The sequence below is a fragment of the Caretta caretta genome, chromosome 1 (genome assembly GCF_965140235.1).
Source record: "Caretta caretta isolate rCarCar2 chromosome 1, rCarCar1.hap1, whole genome shotgun sequence".
Taxonomy (NCBI): Eukaryota; Metazoa; Chordata; order Testudines; family Cheloniidae; genus Caretta; species Caretta caretta.
In genome coordinates, this window is record NC_134206.1 from 250234635 (window position 1) to 250262375 (window position 27741).

At 43.8% G+C, this 27741-nt stretch overlaps 1 protein-coding gene across 1 annotated transcript in view; it reads left to right on the plus strand.

The window, feature by feature from the left end:
• The first annotated feature begins 7183 nt into the window (after positions 1 to 7183).
• The window catches only part of KDM7A (lysine demethylase 7A), a 94272-nt gene continuing 73714 nt past the window's right edge, over positions 7184 to 27741 (plus strand). Inside the window, exon 1 of the mRNA XM_048830868.2 lies at positions 7184 to 7370. Within this exon, the coding sequence (XP_048686825.1) occupies positions 7255 to 7370 (116 nt within the window). The 5' untranslated portion in view covers positions 7184 to 7254. The remainder of the gene's footprint in view (positions 7371 to 27741) is intronic.

Sequence of the window (27741 nt, forward strand, 5' to 3'; positions counted from 1 at the left end):
TTGCGGTTTACGTACTGGTTGGCAAGGTGGTCCGGTGCCAAGATAGGGATATGCAGTCCATCTATCGCCCCACCACAGTTAGGGAAACCCATTGCAGCAAAGCCATCCACTATGACCTTCACATTTCCCAGAGTCATTACCCTTGATAGCAGAATGTCAGTGATTCCATTGGCTACTTGAATCACAGCAGTCCCCAAGTAGATTTGCCCACTCCAAATTGATTCCCGACTGACCAGTAGCAGTCAGGCATTGCAAGCTTCCACAGGGCTATCGCCACTCACTTCTCAACTGTCAGGGCAGCTCTCATCTTGGTATTCCTGCACTTCAGGGCTGGGGAAAGCAACTCACAGAGTTTCAGGAAAGTGGCTTTACGCATGCAAAAGTTTTGCAGCCACTGTGAATCATCATATCTGCAAGACTATGCGGTCCCACCAACCAGCGCTTGTTTGACGGGCCCAGAATTGGCATTCCACTGTATCAACCAGCCCCACTGCCGCCATGATGTCCCAATTGCCACATCCTGTGTTTTCAGGAACGTCTGTGTCCATGTCCTCCTCACAATCATCCTTGTGCTGCCGTCTCTTAGCCAGGTTCTGCACATACTGCAGTATAATGCGCGAGGTGTTTACAATGCTCGCAACAGCAGCAGTGAGCTGAGCAGGCTCCATGCTTGCCATGTTATGGCATCTGCATGGGTAACCCACAAAAAAAGGTGTGAAATGATTGTGATTAATGTGCTTAGTGGGGACATACACAGTCGACTGTATAAAATCAATTTCTAAAAATCGACTTCTATGAGATCGACCTAATTTCTTAGTGTAGCCATACCCAAAGAGCTGATGATTGGAGATCATATTCTGAATCAGCTCAAGATGTAGAAGACAGGGGAAGGCATTACAACATCCCATGCTTCTGCAGCTGACAAACCTCACGTTTCATCGGAAGTCACTTTTATTTCTGGAAACAACGGTTGGTTCACTGACTGGAAAAAACAGGTAAGTGCTAGTGCTTCCCCTTCTCCAGTCCCACTGATTGCTCCTGCATGCCTCCCCATCCCCGCTGGATCCCTCAGCTCCTGACAGGCCACTTTCCATCTCTAGTATGAGTTTCTGATTTTCACAGGGCATCTGTATGGGGGAGGAGGGGAGGGCAGAGTGATGGTTGTTTGGGTGCCTTGTTTGAGAAGTGCAACCTTAACTGAATTTTCTGGGATTCTAAGATTTTTTTTTTATTTGAAAACTAATATTCTTGAAATGTAATATACTCACATCACTGATGTGCCTACAAAGTTCTTTGTGTGACATTAATATTCAACAGTTAAATAATGCTTTGTAGATCTTAAACTGTATGAACTAGTTTGTTTTAAATATTCTGAAGGACCCAATGCCATAGATAGATGCTGAAAATCAAAATAAATGAATAACTATAACATGCTATACATAGGTTCACTCAAAGTTTTTTTTCTTCTGTTGCTACCTCTTTGAGACTTATTCAAGACCCTACACTGTACAGTCCATTGTGTCCCATAACTTCCTCCTATTTTAAATGGCTCCCTTATAGAGAAGATATTGGGCAATGTAAAGAAATGCAAATACATCACAGCAATCTGTCCCTTTCTTCAAACACATGGTAGGGGGGGCGAAGGGGTGAGAAATCCTTCACCATTTCAAAAGGAAGAACTTACTTTCTTCACATGCTGTAACGATTTTTCTTTGTCACAGAAAAATACTTAAGTGTCCCTCTCTTGTAACTTCCCTCAGCAGTCGTTCCTTCAGCTTGTTTTGGAAGGTAATCCCAAATTTATCTAATGTGAAAAACATTAAAATTTCCAAATTTTACTTCAGATTGGTAAAAATTTTCCACTGAGGTATGACATTTTTTTTTTAACTGCAAACCAAATTCTGAAAGATGGCAATGCTAGTAATCAAACAGCATTTGCAAGGTCTTTGTGTGGATTCTTATATCGCAGTGGTAACTAAGTAAGGTGCTTCTGGCTCATTTACTTAAACCAAATGCAACATACTACAGGAGAGAATCAGATACCTTGAAGAAATTTTTATGCTTGTAGCAATCTTATAAAGCATATGTTTCATTAAAAACTTCAGGCCTTCTGTGAAGATGTCTCATTCTCTGCTCAGCAATAGCTTGAGCTAAGTCAGAATAATTTCAGTTCCTATCCTTCCCAATATTATCTGTCCATTTACTGTTTAGCAAACTCATTCCCTGCATTTAAATGAATCCAGGATCCAGAAGAGGTTGTAGTAGAATGAAAATCTCACTTCCCTTCTCAGCATTTGTGATTGATTTTCACCTTTACGTTGTTCTTTGTGAGAAAAGTGTTCATATCAGAACATCTTAGTGTTTGTGCTGAGAAGTATTGATGTTACAAGTTGCAGTTCAATGTTCCAATGCAATGAAGTTGCAGTGTCACCAAAATGCATTTTGAAGTCTACATCTTGAAACAAAGAGCAGACTTGTTAAAACAGGCACACATAGAAATTTTATTCTGTGCTGTACTTTAACAGTAAAAGTTAAATGTGTATCCTTCTTTTGAAAGTGAAATTGTTTCTTCACTGTGATGGAAACTGCTTCAGGTGCATACCTACAATCTAACATACATTTTGAACACTCAACCTCCATGTTCTTTTAAAACCCAGCAAAATCAAGTTTGTTCCTTTTTTTGATAGCCAGTGAAAAAGGGCACACATATACAAACGCTTTGATTTGATGATCAGAATTAATGCACCCCCCCATACAATTTCCCATTAAAATGGTCTGAACAAACAAATTCTAATAGACGTGTAAGAGTTTTAAAAAGTGCTTTTAGGTGGTAATCTTTTCATTTTAGCAAAACTGGGGGGAAGGGACACCCACCCTCCAAACTTACCCAATTTGCTATATACCCACACCCTAGAGGCAAACTTGGATTAACACACAGGCAAATAGGACACCATGCCTAAGGCCCAAATTCATGGGGGGAAAGGGGTTGTTTTTTAACCAGTGTGGATTTGTGTGCAAACTGAATGAAATTTACTAACGGATGGACATTCCAACCGTTTCAACAAAGCATTGGCTGCGGAGTGCCATTTATAGTGTATGTGGGGGCATAGATTTGCTCTGGGTCTCAACGTCACTCACTCAAATTTGGACTGGCTATCCCCCTGTCATGGCAGAGAAGGTACACTATATATACACATTTATCTAAGTAGTGATATAGCTTAATATTTTTCAGATTCTTATTAACTGTACATATTGAGTATGCAAGAAAATAGTGAATGATATCTCTTATTTGTTAGATAATTAAGTTTTTGCTCATGATTTGTGTCAAGCTGCATGAGGATGGTAACTGGAATTTAATTAAACACACAACGACATATAAAATTTATTTTTCTGTAACAAAACAACCTTCTCTTTTAGTTTCACATTTACAACTAAGTGATTTATTAAACGAGCAGCAGGATTAACTGTAGTCATTGAATTAAATTGATTATTTCAGGTCAGCCCTGGAAAACTTTCAAATATGCCTAAGTGAAAGTGACTGGAGTTTAAGTTCCTACTTGCCTAAGTTTCTTGAAAATGAGACATCAGTTATGTAAGTTACTTAGGTTGTCCTTCAGACTTATAAAACTAGTAGATCACATCCCCTTCCTCCTCATTTTTATTCATAGACTGGAAGAGAAAGACAAGTTTTCCAGCTTTTTTCAATTCCCAATCGATTTCTCAACTTGAAATGAATTAGTCCAAATGAAGAAAATATTCTCTCTGTGCCTGCAGGAAAAGCTATTGCTGGCAAAAGCTGATTTAGCACTTCAACGAAATCTGGTCCCAGATGCTTAGCCAGTTCAGTGGTGTGACTTCCTTTAAAATATCATCAGCATATCTTCTACATTTCTCTTTAGTCCGATGCTGACTATTTTGTCTATGATAGTCCCATCTATTTTGTCACAATTTTCTTCACAAATTTTCATCAGAATAGGCCAGTTCTTAATAAACAGCTCAAAACAGTCAACCACTCAATTCCTCCGTACATCTTGGGGGAGAATTAGTTTGGCTCCTCCTGCTCTCTTTGGGGAAGCTGAAGCAAAGTGGCTGTTATAGAAGTACTTTGCAATTTCAACACTACTTTCTTTTTCTCCTGGAGTTGTACTTAAGTTTTGGCTAGAAGATGCATCAATTGAACACTGTACCCATATATCTTTCAGGTTCCCTACGTTATCTTCTTCTAGATTTGCTGCTCCTGATTATAAACTCATCCATGGTTTTACTGGATGATAAAAAGTCTTTTTTTTCTTCTTCACAATACCGGTAATTTACTGTCTGTTGTCTGTTTAGTATCAATAGATGGCTCTGAAATTGCAGATTATGGCAGTTCATAACCCTTTTGCCTAAGCTGGACCCTGAAACAAAATGGTAAAAAAAGTCACTCATGTATTGAGTATTACACAGTACACTGCTTTTTAAAAAAAATTGTAAAGGAATACTTCCTCCTCCTGCAGTTGTCTGCACCACTATTTAAATGATAAACGTTATTCTACAATAATTAATAAATTATAAGGATTATTTAAGTTCTTATCTCCAACATACCAAACAGGTTGACATTTTTTTAAATGTTAAAATTCAAAAATGCCTAATAAAACTTTACTTTTATACCAGAAATCTTCGCCTAGGATGGTTAATTATATTGAGCAATAAAAATCATTTCACAAGGCCAGCAGTTACAGTAAAAATGTAATTGATAAATCCTCGTCCTACAAACTAACATACCAATTATATTTTTTAACACAAACATTTTGAAATTCATACATAATTCACCCAAAACACAAATGTATAACAATCATTTAATCATTTACTATCTCAGTAAGACATGGTAGGCAATCCATAAGAATGGTGAAAAATAAGTTTACTAACCAGTTGATCCAGATTGTTCAGATATGTCCATATCATTTTCTTCAAAGTCATTGCCTTCTGAGGAGCATTTTTCATAAAGTTATTCTTTCATTCTGACAACCAGGGCTTGCATCTCTTTGTTGCACTGTTTACATTTGGCATGTGTTCTCTTTTTACCCACAGGTACAGGATTTCTTGAAAGCATTCCCAAATAGGTTTATTTTTTTTTATTACCCACAGCCATGGCAGTTTTTTCCCCCACCAGTTCCCAGGTACTGAAATCAATACTAGAGGCTGCACTTTGAAGACTGAAAAGGAGTACTTGTGGCACCTTAGAGACTAACAAATTTATTTGAGAAGTGAGCTGTAGCTCACGAAAGCTTATGCTCCAATAAATTTGTCAGTCTCTAAGGTGCCACAAGTCCTCCTTTTCTTTTTGCGGATACAGACTAACACGGCTGCTACTCTGAACTCTGAAGAATGTTGTCCCTTCCCACAGGATCCTGCTTTGACACCAGTGTTGCTCCTTTCTAGTTGCATACTCTACTCCTTCTCCATTGTTACACTCCCCCCCCCCCCGTGAAAAACAAAAGAAGAAACAATCCAAGACTTTTGCTAGTGTAACCCACATACCTTTTGCACTACAGTATTTTATTTGTTTGGAGACTGAGAGGGAGGCAGTTGAGAAATTAATGGATTTCTGTTGGTCTCTCTGTGTACACATGCATGGAAACAGAGCAACGTCATCTGCTTGCAGTGGCCAGACCCACCCAGAAGCAAGGGCTGGTAGTTACTGGGCAGATCAGTTGTTTTTTCATGAGCTGGAGAGAAAGTGGGTGAAGTCATAATATTCATAATGTGAGTATTGAGCCAATTGTCACATTGGGAAAAGCTATAAAACAGGAGCAGGAGAGCAACCAGGTGAGCTCAATGGATGATCTTGATGAGATCATAAAGGTGTCTCCTGTAGTCAGAGGTCAGGTCCCAATGCCTTTTTCTTTCACCCAGTAGCACAGTGACAGGATCAAGCCCTTAATACAGTACGTGACCAATTGTGCCATACTTATAAAGCTTGATCTCAAACATTAGATGTTCCTCCTGATTCTTTCTTTATACAGAAAAGAAGGCTTTAACGGAAAAGTGTTTTATACAGACTCATGGATTCAGCATTTTTTTATTTACTGTTTTAAAAGATTATAATAAGTGTAGGCCTAACATATTTTGTATTAAAACCAGATTTCATTCTAATTAGGTTTATTTTTAAATGGAAAAAAAAATATGTAAAATAACAAAATAAAAGTCCAGTTTAAATTTTAAAAAATGGGTTTCATTTATTGTTTTTAAATCGTTTTTTACTCCTCCTGCATGTCGCAGTGGTTGTCAACCTTTTTTCATTTGCAGGCCCCTAAAAAATTTCAAAAAGAGGTGGGGACCCCTTTGGAAATCTTAGCCATAATCTGCAGTCCCCCAGGGGTCTGCAGACCAGGGGCTGAACTCCAGTCCCAGAGCGTGGTGCCCTGTGGGCCTCTGAGCAGATGCCGGGTGCCGCCTCACGCCAACCCCCGTGTCCCCGTAGCACCACCGGACTCCCAGCAAATGGCTTGTGCCACCGGGCGCCAGCAACCATGTGTCCCGTCTTGCACCAGGCAGGCCCCATGGAAATCCCAGCCAGTGTCCCCTGCCGCCAGGCCCCACGGGACCGCACCCCCCCGGGCTCCCCATGCCCAGGTGCCGCGGGCGCCGCCCCGCCCCCGCGACAGGGGATCCCCCCGTGTCATTCAGAAGCGTGAACAACGAAGTCGAGAAGTTCGGGCAAGTCCGGCAGCTGTCGGCACTTTCCGTAGAGAGGAGGCGGAGGCCCCCTCCGTCCCGTCTGCCCCGGTCGGTTACATAAGGGAGACGGCTCTTCCCCCTCCCAGCGCTCGAGCTCTTTCTCTCTGTGTCCTCGCGGAACCCTTCACTCCCCTCTCTACCCACCTCCCCCCCGGCCCGGAACTGTCACGCGGGGGAGGAGCCAGCGCGTGCCCTAGCTGCCTGCCTGCTCCGCCTCCAGAGGGAGTTGTGGCACGTGCTTTTCTGTCGCGCATCCAATATAGCGTAGACGGCTGGCGGGCACGCGCAAGAGTCGCATCCGCTCGTACGTCTTCGACCTGCTGCTGCTCTCAGGAGGCCAAGTTCCCAGGCGCGCATGCTCAGCGGTGGAGCGTTCACTGGCCATATGACTGTGTGGCGCGCACGCGCGCCCTCTCTCGTGTCGCCTCTGGCGCGCGCGCTCCGTGGGGCTGGCGCGCGCGCGCTGTTGTTATTGGTGCCGCTGGCGGCGGCTGTTGGAGGGGGAGGGTGGCTCAGGCAGTGAGTTCTTTAAAGATGGCCGGAGCGGCGGCGGCGACCGCGACCCCCGTGTACTGTGTGTGCCGGGAGCCCTACGATGTGAGCCGCTTCATGATCGAGTGCGACATCTGCAAGGACTGGTTCCACGGCAGGTAGGGGCCGGGGAGCCCGCGGGGCGAGGAGAGCCCGGGCCGTGGTGGCGGCGGGGGGGGGGGGGGGAACGAGGGGAACAGCCCGGGGGTGGCAGCTACCCCGGTAATAACAACCGCCACCCGCGGGAAACAATGGGGGGCCGGGGACCCCGGCGGGGACGCCTCGCGCCTCTGCGCCCGGACCTCCTGGCAGGGCAGCTGCGAGCGAGCTCCCCCGATGCCTTCTTGCCCCATGCCACCGAGCTGCAGAACCCCGCTCCCCGCCCGGCGCCTCGGCGGGGAGCCGCGTGCGGGGTGCCCGGCCCGGCACTGACGGGGTGTCACCCATGAAAGTAAAGGGAGCAACAGATGAGGGGCTCTCGGGCCGCGGGAGAGCGGGGGGCAGGAGCTGCCCAGAAGTTGAGCGCGCCGGGGGGAGGGGAAAGTGGGTGCTAACTGTTTGTGTGTGTGTGTGTGGGGGGAGATTCCCTCGCCCCCGGCTGCCTCCGTCCTGTATGGGTGGGGGATGCCGGCCGCTCGGTGGGGGAGATGGGGTGAGGGATAACCTCCTCTTCCCTAGCTGCCTGCCCCGGGCCGGTAGCTCCCGGCTGCGGCCGTGCCTGGGGTTCGTGGCTCACTGTGTTTGGGGTCCGTTCCTGCCTTTTCTGGGTTTGACGTTTCTTGTCCGGTCCCAAGCGGCTTTCCCGGCCGCGGCCGGCTCGTGTGTGGTTTAGAAACTGTGCGTGTGCGTGAGAGAGGCCCGAAGCAGCGGCAGCCTGGTGTGTGTGTGTGTGTGTGTGGGGGGGTATTCACGGACATTTAAACAAAGAAACAAGTTGGGGGCTCGGCGACCCAACTGGCTGTTCGGTTCTGACCCTAGCTGCCTGGTTCACGTTTGGCGTCTGGTATTTGTAGAGACCAAGCGCTGAGATATTTACTGAGGAGCCGGTTGTGATTGTAGGAAGTGCGTTTTGATTGACAGCAGGACATTTAAATACCCCCATTTAACAAAAACAGACTCACGATGTAAAGCAGGCTAGACAGGCGAGTGTCCCTCTGCTGGATGTGGATGGTAAGAACGAGCACATTCTTTTAGTGCTCAGTTCAATTTTCTAGATTCAAGGGACACTGGAGGCAGTGACAAGCTCAAAAGTTCTGTGTCCAGTAAATTTAAAAAATCAATTAATTATTCTGTTGCATAGTCAGCTCTGAAACTTTTTATCGGGTTTGTTTGCTCCTTGCAGGTGTACTTGTGTTCTCATATCCCCAGCATGTGGTCCTGTTGTGAGCAGGGAGTTTGCATTGACAATCTGACAGCAGTTCTGACAGCAGCTGCTGGGTGTAGATTTAGGCCCCACATTTAGGTTTTGTTTGAAAATAAAAAACATTTATGTTAGTAAATTTTTTTTACGGGTGAGGAATATTAATGATTTCAATCCTTTTTTTGTTGTTGACCACGTATCATAGAATTCAATCAGACTTCACTTATATGATCCTTTCACACAAGAGCAAAAGACAGAAAAAACCTGAGAAAATGGGAAAGTGTAGTTCTAAAACCACAAAAATTAGCAAGGGGACTGAGAAAAGGTATAGGGTTTGAAACTACTTATTTTAGTTGATTAGATTTCAAATTGATAGTGATTACCTCTTTATTCTCCTGCACATACAGAATCTGTTTAGATTTGGAATTGCAGCTTTTTGATGTCATCACCAATTATCTTCCTGCCCTACTATCTGTTACATAATATTTTATTTGCTCTGCATTTTTCAGAGCACAGTGAGATTGGACCTTTCCTTTGCCTACCTGGTTTGAGAAATTTGTATTAAGCTAAACAATGCATCCTGATACACAGGCCCTTTGATATGTATAATTTTTAATGGGTCGGAGAGGGTTGAGGGGAAGGAATCTTCTGCTCTTTTAAAATTTCTTCTTAAATCGGGATGTACAGTGTTTGCCTGATACCATGAAAGGCAACCTCTCTCCCCTCTGGACCGATCACATCTCATAAGGCTGTTAGCTAATGAAATATTATGGTAAGTTTTTTTTTTTTTTTTAAAAAAAGGTTCCACACAAGACCACTGCCATGAAGAATTTGTTATTCAGCATCGTGAAGTAGCTGCCTCTTGCTGGTGCTAATTGGAACATTGATAGCATATAGAAAATAGCAGAAAATGGTATGCCATTCTTCTAGCGTCCCAGTTGATTTGGGCATATGGTAGTGTAATACATGTTTTATCAAAATTAAAACTCAAGTCATTTGCTGTATATAAAGTCATAGACAAAAATCTTCACACAGTTTAGGGGATAAATTGTAGGTTACCTTTCTAATATAGAAGGGCATGCATACAAGGGTGTTGAACCATTATATTTCCTTGGTCATTAATACCAGGCTCGGTGGTGTGTGCCTGTAATCCCAGCTACTTGGGAGGCTGAGGCTGGCAGATCACTCGGGGGTTCTGGACTACGGTGCGCTATGCTGGTCAGGTGTCCAATGCTACTGACAGCCCAGCCAGTAAGTAGCTAAAGGACCGGCTAGAACAGCATGAATGATGTGTTGTGATTGGGCCCTCTCTCTGTAAGGGCTGATGGACTGATGGATCAAGGTGGTCATTAACACTGCAAATAAATCATTGGCATTTAAGTGTTAAATTACTGTAGTCTAGCAGTTTAAGGAAATAAATTTGCCATTTCTGAAACTGCATAATAGAGGTTGTACTATGAGGGAAAGGCTTCTTTGTTGCTAAACAGTCAGAATATAACTGATTTTTGAAATTGTTTGAAAATCCTTTTGTGTTTTTCAATGTTAAGCGTATTGAATAGTGTCTAGTTGATCATCCAAAAGGAGATGCCTATTTCTACAAGCTTGGTGCCTTTTACAGCTGAATGTGTTTCTTCCTGGGTCTTTTTTAGATTTAGAAGTTTATATCCTTATCTGTTTAAAATGCTCACAGTTTCACAAATGAAGACCCATTCTTGGTGACCCTATTTCAAAGTGAGTGAGTTATAGAGGGTCATGAAGAGGAAAACTACAGCACCATTTGTATGCATAATGAACATTACTTTTGGTATAACATGAAACTTTAAATGATTAAACTTCAGTTTTGGTCATCTCTGAATTCACAGCATTGATTTGCAGTTCTCACCCTCAGAAATTTAATTCCATATTTAATCTAACCTGTTGAAAAGAAGTAACTTCATATCCATTCTGGTGAGAATTATTACCAGTACAGAATTCTGCCATTTAGTTTTCAGTTATGCCTACAGTCTTTTCCAAATGTGTGTCTGTGGTGACAGTTCATTTGAAAAGGTAGAATGTTCATGTATTTTGTACTTTGAGGACTGGTTAGTAAAAGTGCAGAGGCCTCAAGGTCTCTTCTGCCTTTTAGAAGACTTCCTTATATCAAATCTCAGGTCTAAGCCTAAATCAAGAGATTGCACTTATTATAACTTGTAAAAAAATTATTCATTGGAGTAACTATAGTCTATAGAGTCCGAGGATGGTAAATATCTGCTTCCAGATATTAAGATAAAAAGAAAAGGAGTACTTGTGGCACCTTAGAGACCTACCAATTTATTTGAGCATAAGCTTTCGTGAGCTACAGCTCACTTCATCGGATGCATCACAAAAGCTTATGCTCAAATAAATTGGTTAGTCTCTGAGGTGCCACAAGTACTCCTTTTCTTTTTGCGAATACAGACTAACATGGCTGTTGCTCTGAAACCAGACATTAAGATGTTATCAGAACCATTCATTTAATACAATATCGACCTCAAAACCAGTTTTGTTTGTTCCCATGGCTGTTAGGATATATGATGTTAATGCTAATTACAATATTTGGCAGATTGAGGATGAGATTTCTTCATTCTTGGTTAAGCAGAGAGAACGTTATGGTCACTTTCTCTTTTGAAATCACTGTCTGGTGTGAAGGCCCCACCCTCAGAATGCAAGGTGGTGGTGGTGGGAAGTGCCTTTTGGAATGCCATTCCTTCTCTAGCCTGTCATGGATGCTCTCAAAAAGAGGTTGGACACTCATCTGTGTCCATTCTGACAATTTATGGATGCTGACAAAGAGAAAGTTACAAATAAAGTTATGAAAGGAGACGTTTAATTGGCCAGGAAAGGTTCAAACTGTGTGGGTATCTGGTGTGATTACGAGGGCAGGATAAATTAACTACCGGTAATTTTCCCTTCCAGAAATTACTCCTGTTGAAATGGGAATGTTACCTTAAATTTTAATTAAAAAATGTAAATTGAATCACTCCAAATTTAGAAATCTATGGCTCTCAGCTAAGTTTTCATAACTCACATTTCCCACATTTGTTGCTGTAGTTAACAAGTGAGTTTTTGCTTTTAGGTTCTGATTGACTTTGTTTCTGTGGAAACTGATGTTAGTCTGGAAAAAGTAAGGTGAGGGAAGGTTTCTTAAACTTATTTTCTCTAATTTAGCACTATTTCCACAGAAGCAAGATAGAAATTCCCGACTCTGTTGTAGTTCAAAAAGGCTATGTCTGTCTCACTCCCACCCCCGAATAAAAACTGTTTTTCTGTTGGCTTTACAATTTTTTAAAAACAAGCCTCCCCATTTTAATAGCTCACTTCAGACTAGTACTCGGAACATTTGGTAACTGATTCCAGCCCTGCCACAAATTTCCTAACTGAGAACAAGTTGTTCTCTTTGCCTCAGTTCCCCTTCTGTGACATGGCTTCTCTTGTCAGAATAAATTCATTAATCTGTGTGAAGCGCTCCTATACAACAGTGTTGAGTGCTATAGAAAAGTCTAATTCTTGGAATTGTGTGGATATCTGTTTTGAGTGCAGTTGTCTTGACGTACAAATTGGTCAAACACCAGTTTGTGCTGTGTTTGGAAGCAATGCATTATGTTGCCCTTAACATGAATAGTATGTTCCCAATTCTGATATTTGATTTTTTTAAAAGCCCCTGCTCCCTGAGTCATGTGACAATGAGAATCTGACTTTCCCTTTTTTTAAAAAAATTAAACTTCTAGCCATCATTTTGGGAGTGGGGGGTCCTGAAAATGTGAACACTAAAGGCTCAACTCAGAAGGTAAATAAAGACTCTGAAGTTTATTTTTTTTAAATTATGATTTTTTTAAAGCTACTCATGACTGAAGCCTTACTCATAATTTTTGAATCCTTAGATTGGACAATAATGTCAACATTTTGTTTCAGTGAATGTTTTTATAATATTCTTAAAATTACAGTGGGAGGACAATAAGGTAATTTCATTATGCTAAAGTAGGTGGTGATTAATTAGGGACCTTGAGTTTTTAATAGTGCCTTTCATGTGAGAAGAATCAAAGTATCTTGTATACATAGGAATCACTTTATCCATTACTGAGTGTTCTGGGATGAAATATAGCTGCTGTTTAACAATGTATAACAGTGCAAAGTTTAGGACAGGAAGTGAAGAATACTATATCCAATTAAAATCTGTCAGAGAATCTAGGTAGACAGAACTCAGTTTTCCAGACTAGAATCAGTCCAGGACATATTGAGCATACTGTATAATATGTTTGTTAGAACGTTGGTAGTATGTAATACAGTACAAATGAATTATGTAAATAAAAAGATTCCAGGATTGTCACTCTGAAGCCTAGAATGTTCAAATCAGTGTGAAGTGATGGAAACATCTACAAGCATTGTTGAGAGTTCTTTGTTTAGAATATTACTAGGTTCAACTGTTACAGGAATTCACAGTCTGTTACTATCCAATTAAGTTCTAAGCCATTTTCTGGTTTTTGACACTTTCTGAATTGGATTTGTACAACAGCATGGGTTTTTACATAGTTACCTATACTATGCTGCTTAAGAGTTTGTTTTAGAATTATTGGTTGAAGCAGTTTAGTTGTAATCTAGATGGTATTTAATTGCTCTGTATCAATCATACTGTTAGCCTTGCCTGTTTAGCATACCCATTTGAAAAAATAAAGACGCATAATTTAACTTGGTAATCACTTCTTATAGAAAATGTTAAGTGAGTTTGTGAAGGCAGTTCCTGTAAAGTGCTAAGTATGAAATTTAACTTGTCAGTAGAGAATTTGTATTGCATCACCCTCTAGATAAGTTACTTAGAAAATGTTCCAGTACATTACCTTCCTGTTTGGTTTCTTTGACATACAGTTAATTTGACTGAAGAGCTGAAGTCATGGTTTATAAAGGTGCTCTTATTTTCGTGGATGTAGGTCGTGTTGTTCTTTTAATGAATCCAATATTTTTATGTCTTTAATTGTGTATGTAATGGGATCCCTTGTTGGATGGTCCTTAATTCTTAGAATAGAGCAGTGATGGGCAACCTGTGGGCCACATGTGGCCTATCAGGGTAATTCACTGGTGGGCCGTGAGACATTTTGTTTACGTTTACCATCCGCAAACATGGGCCTCCTGCAGCTGCCAGTGGCCGCTGTTCACCGTTCCCAGCCAATTGGAGCTGCGGGAAGTGGCGGGCTGCTGGGATGGGCTGGCTGCTCAGGGCTGGGGCAGGGGGTTGGGTGCAGGAGGAGGCGGGGTGCTGGGCTACAGGATGGAGTGGGGGGTGTGGTCACTGGCTGCATGATGCTTACCTTGGGTGGCTTCTAGTTGGCGGTGCAGTGGGGCTAAGGCCTGGCCCCGTGCTGGTCCTGGAAGCATCTGGCACGTCTCTGCGGCCCCTCGTGGGGGAGGGGGGATCGGGTCGGGGCTCCATGCACTGCCCCTGCCTGCAGGCACCGCCCCCACAGCTCCCATTGGCTGCAGTTCCCTGGGAGGGGAGGGCTGCAGGGTTATGCTGGCCACTTCTGGGAGCGGTGTAGGGTCAGGGCAGGCAGGGAGCACTACTGGACTTTTAGTGACGTAAAATCTCATGATTTGGCTTCAGTAGCCTCTGGGAGATAGTCTGATTCCAGGAGACTCCTGGCAAAACCGGGAGGTTGGCAACCCTACTTTGCACATGATTATTAAGCAAACACTTTGCCTGTTGTACAAATACTTGTACTTTCTAGTATATTGTTCTTTCTTTTCAGAACCATGTCTAAACCATTTTGACTAACTTGTAAAGATTTCCATATATTCAGTTCACAGGCTTGAAAAGTAATATTCCACAGTCTAAAAAAAAATTTATTCATTTAATAACAGAATTCCAGTCAGCTATGAGACAATAGCAAATTTCCACTGACCTGTTTAGTGATACGGAAGAACTATTAAGTTGTTTTGGTGAAGTATTTAGGGAATTTAAAATTATTGAACCATTTCTCATATCTACCAGTCTTTTTTCCATATTGTGTCATTGGCAAATTAATACACAGAACTAACTTATATTTTAGAAGTTTCAAGTGTCTTTGGATGTGTGTCTGCTTCATGCCAGTAACATGGGTTTAAATGGATAGTTCTGTCTTTCCAGGTCAGTTCTGCTTTGAATTGAATTAATACTTTCTCTCCATTACTTTGACATTAAGTAAAGTAGATTTTCTTGCTGAAAATGTTGAGTTCGTTCTTGCTCTGCAGGGCATAAGTGCTTAGGTTTGCCACAAAAGCAAAAAGCTTCTGTAGAAGATCATTCTGCATTTATTGTAAAAGTCAAATGCGGAGAGTCAAAATATTCTAAATTTTAAATATGTTGTAGTATTAAATCTATTTTCATTTGAAATTCAGTTGACAGATGGCAGCTAGCCTGCTAAACTTATTCCTACATTTAATTATGTTGTTTCTATTTACATTAATGTTTTGTTTTAAAAACACTATGCATGAAATTGGGGGGAGGGAAAGAAAACATTGAGAATTGAAGTTTTTCATGTTCCTTTTTTTTTAAAGACAGATTTGATTTGGTCTGGATCATTCTAGAACAGGGGTTCCCAAACTTGATCTGTGGCTTGTTCAGGTCCCTGGCGGGCGGCGAGATGGTTTGTTTACCTAAGGGTCCACAGGTACGGCCGCTTGCAGCTCCCAGTGGCTGCATTTCGCAGTTCCCAGCCAATGGGCGCTGTGGGAAGCGGTGGCCGTTTCATAGGAGTGGAGAGTTAGATCATGTGCCATATCTTAGGGCTTGTCCACACAGCATGTTACTGTGTGGCAAGCCAGGGTATGATTCTGTAACACACCAGCTTGCTGTGCAGTGATGTCCTGTGCGGACACTGCTATACAGTGCAGTAAAAGTTCTTGGGGCATGGTTTGGTGTCATACTACTCTTCAAAGTAGTATGCCAAACTGAACTCTGGGACTTTCACTGCGCTTGTAGCAATGTCCATATGGGACACTACTTCATGGTAAGATGGTGTGCTACAGAGTCACACCCTAGCTTGCTGCTTTGTAAATTGCTGTGTAGACAAACTCTCGCTCTAAGGCACGAATGTCAAACCATGGGTTGGATTCATCCTCTTGGATATGTGGCCTCCATGACATATCAGATTCTGTGGAATCCAAGCTTCTGCTTTCAAAATGAGTTTTTAGCACTCACGGTTGCAAAGAATACCTTCCTAACATGAACTGTGTAATCAATGCAATGTTATATTTCTGAGTCTGCAGACAGCCTAGGACAGCTAATCTTACTGGAATGTTAACTCTGTCAGTGATGACACTGTTATATAACTGTTGCCTGTTTAATAGCTGATCATGTTTAGTGGCTAGAATGAGGAATAGTATAGGAGTGAATCCTATGGCAGGTGAAAATTGGGAAGGACATCTAGAAAGAACAGCGAAAAGACATACATTGAAAAATGTGCCAGAGGGAAATCAGCTAGAGCTAGGGTAATAGCTCCAGTACCTTTGTTGCTCATATCTTTGTCAAGCACTAGCACAGTGAAACTTACATTAATCTAGGCAATTTCACAGCTGCCCATAGGGCTCTGAAATGTTCCTCCATTTTTTTCTCAAATGTTTAAAAAGAAAATAGTTTTAATCTCATTCAAAATTTTTCATTTTTGTTGGCAAAAAATTGAGATGCAAACTTTGTTTTCCTTTTTCTCACTCTCCCCACCATTCCCCTTTTCCCCACTGGAAAAGGGGAAGGGGCAATTTTACAAGGTTTAAAAAATAATGGAGGGAAAAAATTCAAAAGTTTTTAAAATAAATTCAGGTTCTTGATGAAAATATTTGTCAAATTTTGACCAGTCCTCCCTTTGAATAGCATTGAAACTTTAGGAGTTGTCTACATGAACGCTTAGTTTGCAGCAAGCTAGGGTGTAAATCTGCTTGGCTCTAGCCTGTGCATACACGAAGTGTAGGGTTGCCAACTTTCTACTTGCACAAAACTGAACACTCTGGCCCCACCCATGCCATGCCCCTCATCTGAGCCCCCGCCCATGCCACGCCCATTTTCCGAGGCCCCACCCTACGCTCACTCCTTCCCCCTCCCTCTGTCGCTTGCTCTCTCCACCCTCACTTATTCTCTCATTTTTAATGGGGTGTGGGAGGGGGTGAGGGCTCTGGGTTGGGGCCAGAAATGAGGGGTTCAGGGTGTGGGAGGGGACTTCGGGCTGGGGTAGGGGGTTGGGGTGTGGGAGGGCTCTGATGTGAGGCCAGGGATGAGGGATTTGGGATGCAGGAGGGGGCTCCGGGCTTGGGCGCAGGGGTGTGTGTGAGGGTTCTGGCTGGGGGTGCACTCTGGGGTGGTGCTGGGGATGAGGGGTTTGGGGTGCAGGAAGTGCTCTGGGATGGGACTGAGGGGTTCGGAGGGCAGGAGGGGGATCAGGGCTGGGGCAGGGGGCTCGGGCCTGAGAGAGAGTTAGGGGTGCAGGCTCTGGGCAGTGTTTACCTCAAGCAGCTCCCGGAAGCAGCGGCATGTCCGTTCTACAGCTCCTAGGTGGAGGCGCGGCCAGGCGGCTCTGCCCGCTGCCCTGTCCACAGGTGCTACCCCTGTAGCTCCTATTGGCTGTGGTTCCTGGTCAATGGGAGCTGTGGGGGCAGCGCTTAGGGCAGGGGCAGCATGCAGATCCCCCTGGCTACCCCTACCTGTAGGAGCTAGATTGGGGATATGCTAGCTGCTTCCTGGGAGCCACGCAGCGTGGAGGGGAGCAGGGAGCCTACCACACCCACCGTGCGGCACCGCCAACCAGACGGTCAAAAGCCGGTCAGCAGTGCTGACCTGAGCTGTCAGGATCCCTTTTCGACCAGGTGTTGCAGTCAAAAACGGGACACCTGGTCACCCTAACTAAGTGTCTGTGTGGACCCTGCTGCAGTGCACTAGAAGTTCTCCTATGCACTTTAATCTATTCTGCTTGAAACGGGAATAGATCAGAGAGCATTACAGAACTTTTAGTGTGTGGCAGCAGGGTCCAAACGGACACTTAGTTTGTGGGGAGGCTAGTGTGGGGTAGATTTAAACCCTAGCTTGCTGCAAACTAACCATTCATATAGGCATGCCCTTATTGATTTGTCAGTTTTACACTGCTGCTGTTTCAAAAACGTGTGGGTAGCAGCCTAGGCACTTGTAATCCCCACAAGCTCAGTTTGACTGTGAACTTTAGACTCTTCACTGACATAATAAAGATTAGAAATCCATGATTAAGACCTACATCACCTTTCAAAGTTGTTAGTGATTGGACTGTCTGTGTTGGACCTTACAGAATTGCTTAGGATGTGCATATATATTAAATAATACAAAAATGTAATTGTAAAATTTCAAAAACATTCAAAGGCATTAGTCCGGTGGTCCCCAAAAGTTTTACCTTGCCCCCGCCCTTGCCCCTGTCCATACCTGTCCCCCGGGGCCAGGAGCAGGGTCATGGCTCTGGGAGGGGGAGAAACGGACAGAGGCAAGGGGGCTGAGGCTGGGGCCATAGCTGGGGGTTGGTGCAGGGGTGGTAGTCAGTTCCCCTTGGGGACTGGCCTGGGCCCCAGCCGCACCCCCCAAACATTCCTCCGTGCATCCCTGGGGCGCGGGTGTGCCCACAGATTTGGGACCTATGCATTTGTTCTTATCAGAGATTATGTTCGATTTTGAATTTCTAGGTCAAATTGAGATAAAATATAAAATATTTAGGATAAAATATTGCAATATTTTTTCAAACAGTGAAGAGATGAAAATTCTATTTTATGAATCACTTGTCCAGTTTACTTTCTTGCTTTGCTAAAAATATTCTTTTGACAATGAAATGCTTCTAGTGGCTGGTCCACATAGAAGATAGCCGCCTACTAGCAGGTGCTCTGTTAGCTCAAATGTTAGAGTATTCCTTCATGTACTCTTCATGTACTCCTTTTAAGCTAATTCCTTCAGGCCTCGTCCACTTTTGAAAGTTGTACTGGAATAACTGTCAATGAGGGGTTCTAGTTTATTTTTTTTAAAAACCTCCATAGCTATACTGTTATAAACACTGCGTGGACACAGTTGTACTGATACAGAAGTGCCACTTCCTGTACTGGAACACCTTTGACATAACTGTGTCCATACTCAGTGGTGATGGGATTTATTCTACTTAACTATACTAGTGTAGTTCAAGTGGTACAGTTTATGTGTAGACAACGGCTTGGTCTCTGTCCCATGTCCACAATCTCACTCTTTCCTCTTTCCTTGGCTTGAAACCTAAGTCCTTATGTACGTGCACAAGTTGCACCATTTAAAATAAAATGTTTTTAAAACTGATTAAGTTAAACTTATGCAAAAGACACTGTGGATGCTCTTATTTTGGCATAAATCAGGTTTATTTCTTTTCAGCTGTTGACTCAAGGTAAAACAAAAGGCAGTATGGCCACTTCTTTTGGTTTAAATCAAGCCCTCTTTTGATCAGTTTAATTTAATCAATTAAAAAAAATTTAATGGTTCAACTTCTTTGTGTAGATAAAGCCTAAGCCTACTACAGTAGAACTCCAGTGTTACAAGCAGGTGGGTTCTAGCTCACGAAAGCTTATACCCTAATAAATTTGTTAGTCTCTAAGGTGCTACAAGAACTCCTGGTTTTTTCTGAACAGAACGTTATGGTGGTTCTTTCAAAAATTTACATCTGACCATTGACTTAATACAGCTTTGAAAGTTTACTATGCAGAAGAAAAATGCTACTTTTAACCATCTTAATTTAAATGAAACAAACACAGAAGCAGTTTCCTTACCTGGTGAAATCTTTTATTAACTTTTTTTTTTAAAGTAGTTTGTTTAACACAGGTTTCAGAGTAACAGCTGTGTTAGTCTGTATTCGCAAAAAGAAAAGGAGTACTTGTGGCACCTTAGAGACTAACCAATTTATTTGAGCATGAGCTTTTCATGAGCAGCTCACGAAAGCTTATGCTCAAATAAATTGGTTAGTCTCTAAGGTGCCACAAGTACTCCTTTTCTTTTTGTTTAACACAGTACTCTATTGTATTTGCTTTCTTTTTTTGTCTCTGCTGCCGCCGGGTTGCGTACTTCCGGTTCCAAATGATGTGTGTGGTTGATTGGTCAGTCTACAATTCTGGTGTTCGTAACTCCTGCGGTTCTGCTATATTGTGGATGAAATATACTTGCAGAGCTGTGTCCTTAAAGACGGTGCCATTTTACTTTGCATTGACATGTCTTTTCTTCTTCATCAGTAAATCAGCTTCCTCCCCATGCTAATCAGTATTAACCACCCACAAATAAAATCAGTTTTGATATTTTTCTCTCCATCACATACAACTCCAATTAATCAATCCTGGACTGCTTCCTAAATAAAACAAAAAACCTGAGTTTTTTATCCTAAACTACACCCCAGAATAAATTAATTCTGCACTCACCCTTATTCATAAATAAATGAACGAGAAGGAGCTCTCACCTTTCCCTACAAATGAAGGAATTGCTAAGCCTCTCTGTTTTTCTTGGCTCTACTGCTGTTACCATCCTGGACTTCAAGGAAGCTTTCTGCCTCTCAATCCATCTTACCTAAGAGTGAGCTGAGGTGTGCTAGACAGAAAATTGTGGGCTGTGTTATCTGCCGAGCAGCTATTGATGTCTGGCTGCTCACTCTAAAGGCAGTGCTGCTGCAAGCAGCAGCACACAAGTAAATGTGGCAGTGCCATACCATGCCACCCTTACTACTTCACCTTCTCAGAGCTGGGTGGCCGGAGAGCAGTGGCTGTGCCCCCATCCCCACGAGAACCCCAGTTCCCTTCATACCCACCCAGCACTCACAAGAACTCCAGTGCTTCTTGCACCCCATCTACCTCTGCCAACTCATCCCGCTCCCCTCTGCTCTGCAAAAAAGCCCCGCATATCCTAGACCAGGGGTCCAAACATGTGGCCTGCAGGCTGCATGTGGCCCGCAGTTATTTGCTGTGGCCTGCCAAGCACCCCGCGCCCCCCCCCCCCCCGAGTTATTTCCTGAGGCCGCCAAGCTCCCCTCCCCCCCAGCACACCATGTCCCCACTCCTCTGCCTACCTCCAGGTGCTTCCCACCATCAAACAGCTGTTTGGCAACGCTTATCCGGGGGGGGGGGGGGAGGGAGGAGCGGGGAGCCATGTGCTCAGGAGAGGAGGTCGAGAAGAGGTGGGGTGGGGATTTGGGGAAGGGATTGGAATGGGGGCAGGGAAGGGGTGGGAAGAGGCAGGGCTGGGCCTCATGGAAGGGGTGGAGTGGGGGTGGGGCCAGGGGCACTGTGGGAGGGTGTCAGTGATGCAGCCCTCGGGCCAATGTACTAGTCCTCATGTGGCCCTTGTGGTGATTTGAGTTTGAGATCCCTGTCCTTAGACCCACATCCGCAGCCCATCATGTAGCTCAGAAACTAGGTCCCTTAAGGCGCGGAGCCTACAGCCCCAACCCATGCACCCTGCCCATATCCAGACCCCTCCCCCCCGACTCACACAGCTTCTACGCTCCCTTGGACTGGCCATAACTTATCCTCCTCCCCCAGCACCTGTTATGGCAGGTACCTTTAGCCATAGCCCCAAGAATGGAGCCAAACCCAGCCTAAAGATGTCCTGGAAGGAGGCGGGGAACCCCTCTGACAACCTTCACAGAGACTCGGTGTGGCCAACTGCTCCAAAGAGATACACGTAGTTTCTCTCCGCTGCCTGAATGGTCCACCTCTTATTGTACTTTAGCTGTCCAAGTCAGCGTGGCTCCCTCTCAGGGAGGGTAAATGTGTGTCCCCTGGTTGCTAGTAAGCCGGTGCAAAGAGCAATAGGCGTTGTGAGTGGAGGCCAGACCAGGAGCTCCACCTCCTCTGCAAGATTGCACCACACGCACGAGAGTCTGGGATCCCTTGCCATATCCTCAGGCACTCCCAAGCCACTGTGTGTGTGTGTGTGTGTGGTTCAAGTAGGTTGTACATATCAGCCCCTGTAGCTGCCAGCAGCAATAGAAAAGTAAAGGTGGTAATATCATACTATGCCACCCTTACTTCTGCGAAAAGTTTGACCTTTGTTCAGGGAGGGGTGGCTATGGGGCGGGGATGGCAAAGGAAAATTTTGGAGTGGCTATAGCCCTTGCAAGTCCCCCACCCCCAGTGTCGCCCCTATTGCAGTATAAAACAAGAGAGTTGATCTCTGTGGTACTCCGAACACAAACCATTTAGACATTTATAAGACTGTTAAAAGACTTCCAGAAAAAAGCTAGCCGACACTGCTCTCTATCCACCCAGTACTGAAGGCAGGGCAGAGAGCAGCGGCTGCTGGCCAGGCACCCAGGTCTGACGGGAGAAAGAAAATGTGGTCGCTGGCTGCAGATGACAGGTGGTCACTCTTCACAGTTTCTTCATAGTTAAATTATAGGGGGAAACGTTCCATGGCCTCTGCAAGTAGTTGCTTGTGACAGATGGTCTCTCTTCAGAGGTGGTCACTAAGGCAGGTTTTACTGTACTGTAGCATGGTCTGCATACAGAAGAGAAAGTTCTTCTTCGAGTAGTGTCCCTATGGGTGCTCCACTGTAGGTGTGCTTGTATCCTGCACCGCTGATCAGAGAATGTTGGTAGCAGTGTCTGTTAAGCCTGCACATGTGCTGTCTCTCCTCATGTCTTGCCACGAGGCTAGTCAGCATGTATGGGCTAACCTCACTCAGTTCCTTCTCAACCACCCTTGGCTAGCGACGGAGCTATTCACAGTCCATTACGACAATTGCTTTCGATTTTGCATTTCTGTAGTTAGTTGGCCTCCTAGTACCTAGTGTAGTTATAGTGATAGTTTTCTCCCTTTTTATCTTTTCCCTCTTAAAAAAACAAATAAAGAAAAAAACCCATCATTTTTCCTGCTTTTTTCTCCTTGTTGGGGACCCTTCCCCCAATGGGGTATGCCTCGTTCATGGGGCTTCAAGAAATGCCTTTCTTGCAAAGAGGCGATCCCTGTTGCAGACAAGCACTCCCAGTGCATACACTTGGGGAAGGCTACATTCAGCAAAAGTGTGATCTCTGCCAGCAACTCAGGCCCAGGTCTTGTAAGGATAGAGAGGTCAGATAGAAGATCATGTTAATGGAGGCGGCTCTCTGGACCCTTGCCGCAAGGTACCTGGCAGACGTGCATCTTCCCCACAGCCCTCAACATCTAAATGCTGTTGATTGAAGAAACAAGCCACTGACCCCTCTCGTAAATCGTTGAAAAAGAGAACGGGAAGTCCCCATAATGAGTCTTGAGATAGCCACAGACTGTTTCCAGCACGCTTGGTTTCCTTGGTACTGACACCACCGTGACAATCCCAACCTGGTATCCATGGCTTGCAGAAATCTACAGTGGCAGGTACCATTGACAAGCGTCCGAACCTGATGGGCACGGGCATAGAGTCAATGGTGCTGAGGGACAAGGACAGGAATAAGTACTCTGCTAAGAAGTCATTGCTGGTATGCGATTCTCCAACAGTACAGTCATTGACTCCTTATCCAGCACCAGAGCAACTGGCACAGGCAAGATTCTCATCCCTCCCCCACCTCTCTCTGGTACCTCTAATGGCACTGAGTCAGTACCGCCAGTATTCCGACACTCAAGGGACCTTTGTGTATCAGATGTACTGGAGTCTCTTCTTCTCTGTACCAGCTCTGCCCAGCACTACCCCACTACCCTGCCATGCTCCCTCTCCCCCCCTCTAGTGAGGGTTTAGATAGCGAACTGGAGGAGGTGGTGTCACAGTACTCCTCCCAAGTGTGCCCAATATCAACAGAGCACTCAGGCACACTCTCGGACGGCCCCACCACCGCCATCTTTATACAGCCACCCATGGGCACTGAGCTCGGTGCCACCACCACCCCAGTGGCCATACTGGGACTCTTGGGCTGCATATAGCTACCATGCCTCTCGAGCTTTTAGGCCCACCCAAGAACCCTTGAGGTGCACCACTTCTGTTTCCGTATCCAGAGTTTCAGAACCTCCAGAAGAAATCGTGGAGGAACAGGAGGGCAGTGTTGAGGAAGAGGTTGACCCTGTCATGTCTCCCTGGATGAGGCAGTCATGCCTCCCCCACCATCTCTGGCGGATGACTTTCACCTCTTCCAGGACCTGGCAGAGAGTGGCAAATACTACTAGAAGAAGTCAAGGACACCCACCACCATCATCTCCTTGACACTCCATCTTCCTCCTCAAAAATTGCCCTACCCATTAACGAGATAATTCTGGACCCTGCAACAACTATTTGGCAAACCTCAGCATCGGTGGCACCTGCCTGAGAGCAGGCAGACAAAAATATTATGTCCCAGTGAGAGAGACTGAATTCCTCTTCTTCTACCCTTCACCCAACTCCATTGTGATGGACGCTATTAATTCCTACAGCTGTCAATACCAGATGAGGTCCACTGCCTATGATAGGGACTGGAAGTGCTTGGACCTTTTGGGGAGGAAGGAATACTCCTTGGCCGTGCTTCAGTTTCAAATTGCCTCAACATCTACTCAGATGGGTTCTACTCAGGGTTCTACTCAGCGCTTACCTTAGGTGGTTCCTGGAAGTGACCAGTACGTCCCTCTGGCTCGAAGGTGCACGGGCAGCCAGGCAGCTCTCCGCACTGCCCCAGTTCACAGGCACCACAACCACAGTTCCTAGCCAATGGGAGCTGTGGAGCTGGCACTCTGGGTAAGGGCAGCGTGTGGAGTCTCTATTGCCTGGCTGCCCCTGTGCCTACGGGCTGCAGGAACATGCTGCTGCTTCCAGGAGCCATGCAGAGCTAGGGTAGTCAGGGAGCCTACCTTGGCTCCACTGTGCTGCCATCCGGACTTTTAATGGCCTGGTCAGGGGTGCTGACTGGAGCTGCCAGGGTCCCTTTTCGACCAGGTGTTCCAGTCGAAAAATGGACACCTGGCAACCCTACAATCTGGATGTAAGTTGAGGATGGAAGAGCTTGAATCTGGTGGCAACCTAGATGTCTGAGCACCAGAAGGCCTGCTGATCCTTCTGAACAATTTATAAATCCACCTATATTTTTGCAAAGCTCCCATGCTTGCTTTCCCTGATAAAGCTACATAGTTTAGAGATAATAGGGGCCCTTAGCAGTATCTAAAATAGACTGAACTTGTACTCTTGTGGCTTAAATTGTTGGCACATAGAGTTTCCTCCTTTGATTCTGTCTGTTCAGCAGTTTGTCTAAATGGAGGAAGTTTTGTAAAGAAACCCGTTATGACTTTGCAAGTGACACAGTGCTAAGGGTTTGAGACCAGACTTTTTTCCAGGTTCAGGATGACTTCCTTAGCATGTCTGAGTGATATCTGTCATAGCGGGTCTGAGGTCTGTTTATACTATCACACACATTACATTTTTGGTAACTAGGTCTGATGCCCATTACAGGATCCTGCAATATTTAATAAAGTAGTATTTCTCAGACTTACCTCTTTGAGAGTTGGTAGTTCATTCCCCAGTAATGGGGAATCTAATAGTTCTAATGTATTTGCTTCTGGTCGGGCCTGCAGTGTGCTAGGTGCTGCACAAACAAAAAAAGGTACTGTTCTTGCCCAAAAATCTCAGACTATACTCTCGGGAAGAAAGGAAGATTACTGAAGTAACTGTAATTCTTTGTCTTCATGCACACCTGAATCGTGCATCTATACAATGTTTTTGAACTGTGGTTACTGGTAAGTAACTCTTTAAAGATTTTTTTGACAATGGATAAATGTAAGCAGAAATATTCACTGGCCCCATATTGAGTAGTTTGTTCTATAATTATGCTTGTTCTATATGAGGAACTACTTATTTACCTAGTTCATAGCAGTTTGGCATAGGTGTAAGAAACAAATGAGTCAACATAAGAGCTGAATATTATCTTTCAGAAAGTCTTTGGCAAAGTCCCTCACCAAAGACTCTTAAGCAAAGTAAGCTGTCATGGGGTAAGAGGGAAGGTCCTCTCATGGATCAGTAACTGGTTAAAAGATAGGAAACAAAGAGTAGGAATAAATGATCCGTTTTCAGAACGGAGAGAACTAAATAGTGGTGTCCCCCAGGGCTTGCTAGTGGGACCAGTACTGTTCAACATATTCATAAATGATCTGGAAAAAGGGGTAAATAATGAGGTGGGAAAATTTGCAGATGATACAAAACTACTCAAGATAGTTAAGTTCAGAGCAGACTGCAAAGAGTTACAAAAGGATCTCACAAAACTGGGTGACTGGGTAACAAAATGGCAGATGAAATTCAATGTTGATTAATGCAAAATAATGCACTTTGGAAAACATTCTAACTATACATATAAAGTAGTGGGGTCAAAATTAGCTGTTACCACTCAAGAAAGAGGTCTTGGTGTCATTGTGGATAGTTCTCTGAAAACATCCACTCAATGTGCAGCAGCAGTCAAAAAAGCTAACAGAATGTTGGGAATCATTAAGAAAGGGATTGATAATAAGACAGAAAATATCATTTTGCCTCTATATAAATCCCTGGTATGCCCACATCTTGAATACTGAGTGTAGATGTGGTTACCCCATCTCAAAAAAGATATATTGAAATTGGAAAAGGTACAGAAAAGGGCAACAAAAATGATTAGGGGTATGGAACAGCTTCCATATGAGGAGCAATTAATAAGGCTGGGACTTTTCAGCTTGGAAAAGAGATGACAAAGGGGGGTATGATAGAAGTCTATTTAAAAACATGACTGGTGTGCAGAAAATAAATAAGGAAGTGTTATTTACTCCTTCTCATAACACAAGAACTAGGGGTCATCAAATGAAATTAATAGGTAGTAGGTTTAAAACAAACAAAAGGAAGTGTTTCTTCACACAATGCACAGTCAACCTGTGGAACTCTTTTGCCAGGGGATGTTGTAACAGCTAAAACTATAACAGGGTTCAAAAAAGAACTCGATAAATTCATGGAGGATAGGTCCATCAATGGCTGTTAGCCAGGATGGGCAGGGATGGTGTCCCTAGCCTCTGTTTGCCGGAAGCTGGGAATGGGTGACAAGGGATGGATCACTTGATGGTTACCTGTTCTGTTCATTCCGTCTGAAACACCTGGTGCTGGCCACCGTTGGAAGACAGAATACTGGGCTAGATGGATCTAGTATGGCCATTCTTATCTTTGTTTACTAATAATGCAGTATTGGAATGACACTGGAATATAATGGATGACTATTGGTTCCTCTTTTCACAAAAGAAAATTCAGTTTGGTCAATTCTTAGTAGAGTGATATAAAAACGAACATCTTTGGGATCCTTTGTATCTAAGGCACTTTCTTGTCAGTCAGTTTTATCTTAGATCTAAGGTTTAAATGTTGACTTTTTTACTCTCTGAATATTAATGATCTGTCTTAGTTATTTAGACTAGCCTTCAAATACAGTTCATTTTTTCAGTTTGCTTTTTCTCTACAGAAGGAAGTGTTTGTATCTGATGACATTTTCAATCTGTTTCTCAGTCTTCATCTGCAACCCAAGCTCTAAAATCTTTTGATTGTTTAAATTCGCTCCCTGAAGGAGTGACAAATTGTGACTTAAACAGAACACTTTCTGTTTACAGAATATCCCAGAGCCATTTGGTGGGTTGGGACAGTGACATCTTTAGCACTTTCTGTTGTCTGAATCTTCAGATTTTGCTTACGTGGTGTCCTATTGACACTTGGAGACAGTTGACTTGAATTAATGAGTAACCAGACTTCCATGGGATTTCCAAACTGATTTTGGTATCTCCACTCCCATTCCCCTTGATAAAAATGCTCACATTGGCATTCTTTTCTCGGGACAAGGAGTGGGAGGGGTTATTCTTTGCTTATCTTGCAGTAGTTGAAAGCTTGTACTGCTAATAAAGGTACAACTAATGTAAAAGTGTTTAGCTGGCATGTGCAACCGAGACAAAACTGAGCATAGGAACTGTAGGCAATGTTTTAGTCAAAATATAATGCAATTATTTGCACAACCTGTTTTACTATAGAAAAGGTTTTTCTATAATTTGTAGAATTTGTTTTGATTTGTGATCATTTGAAAATTAGCAATAATACCTTATATTTAAAAAGTATGGTATTAATCTTTAACACGTACATAACTATTGCAAGCACAAAATAGCTAAAATGGGGATTTTATTTCTATTTTTATAAAGCATCTTTTGGAGAGAGAAAATCCTG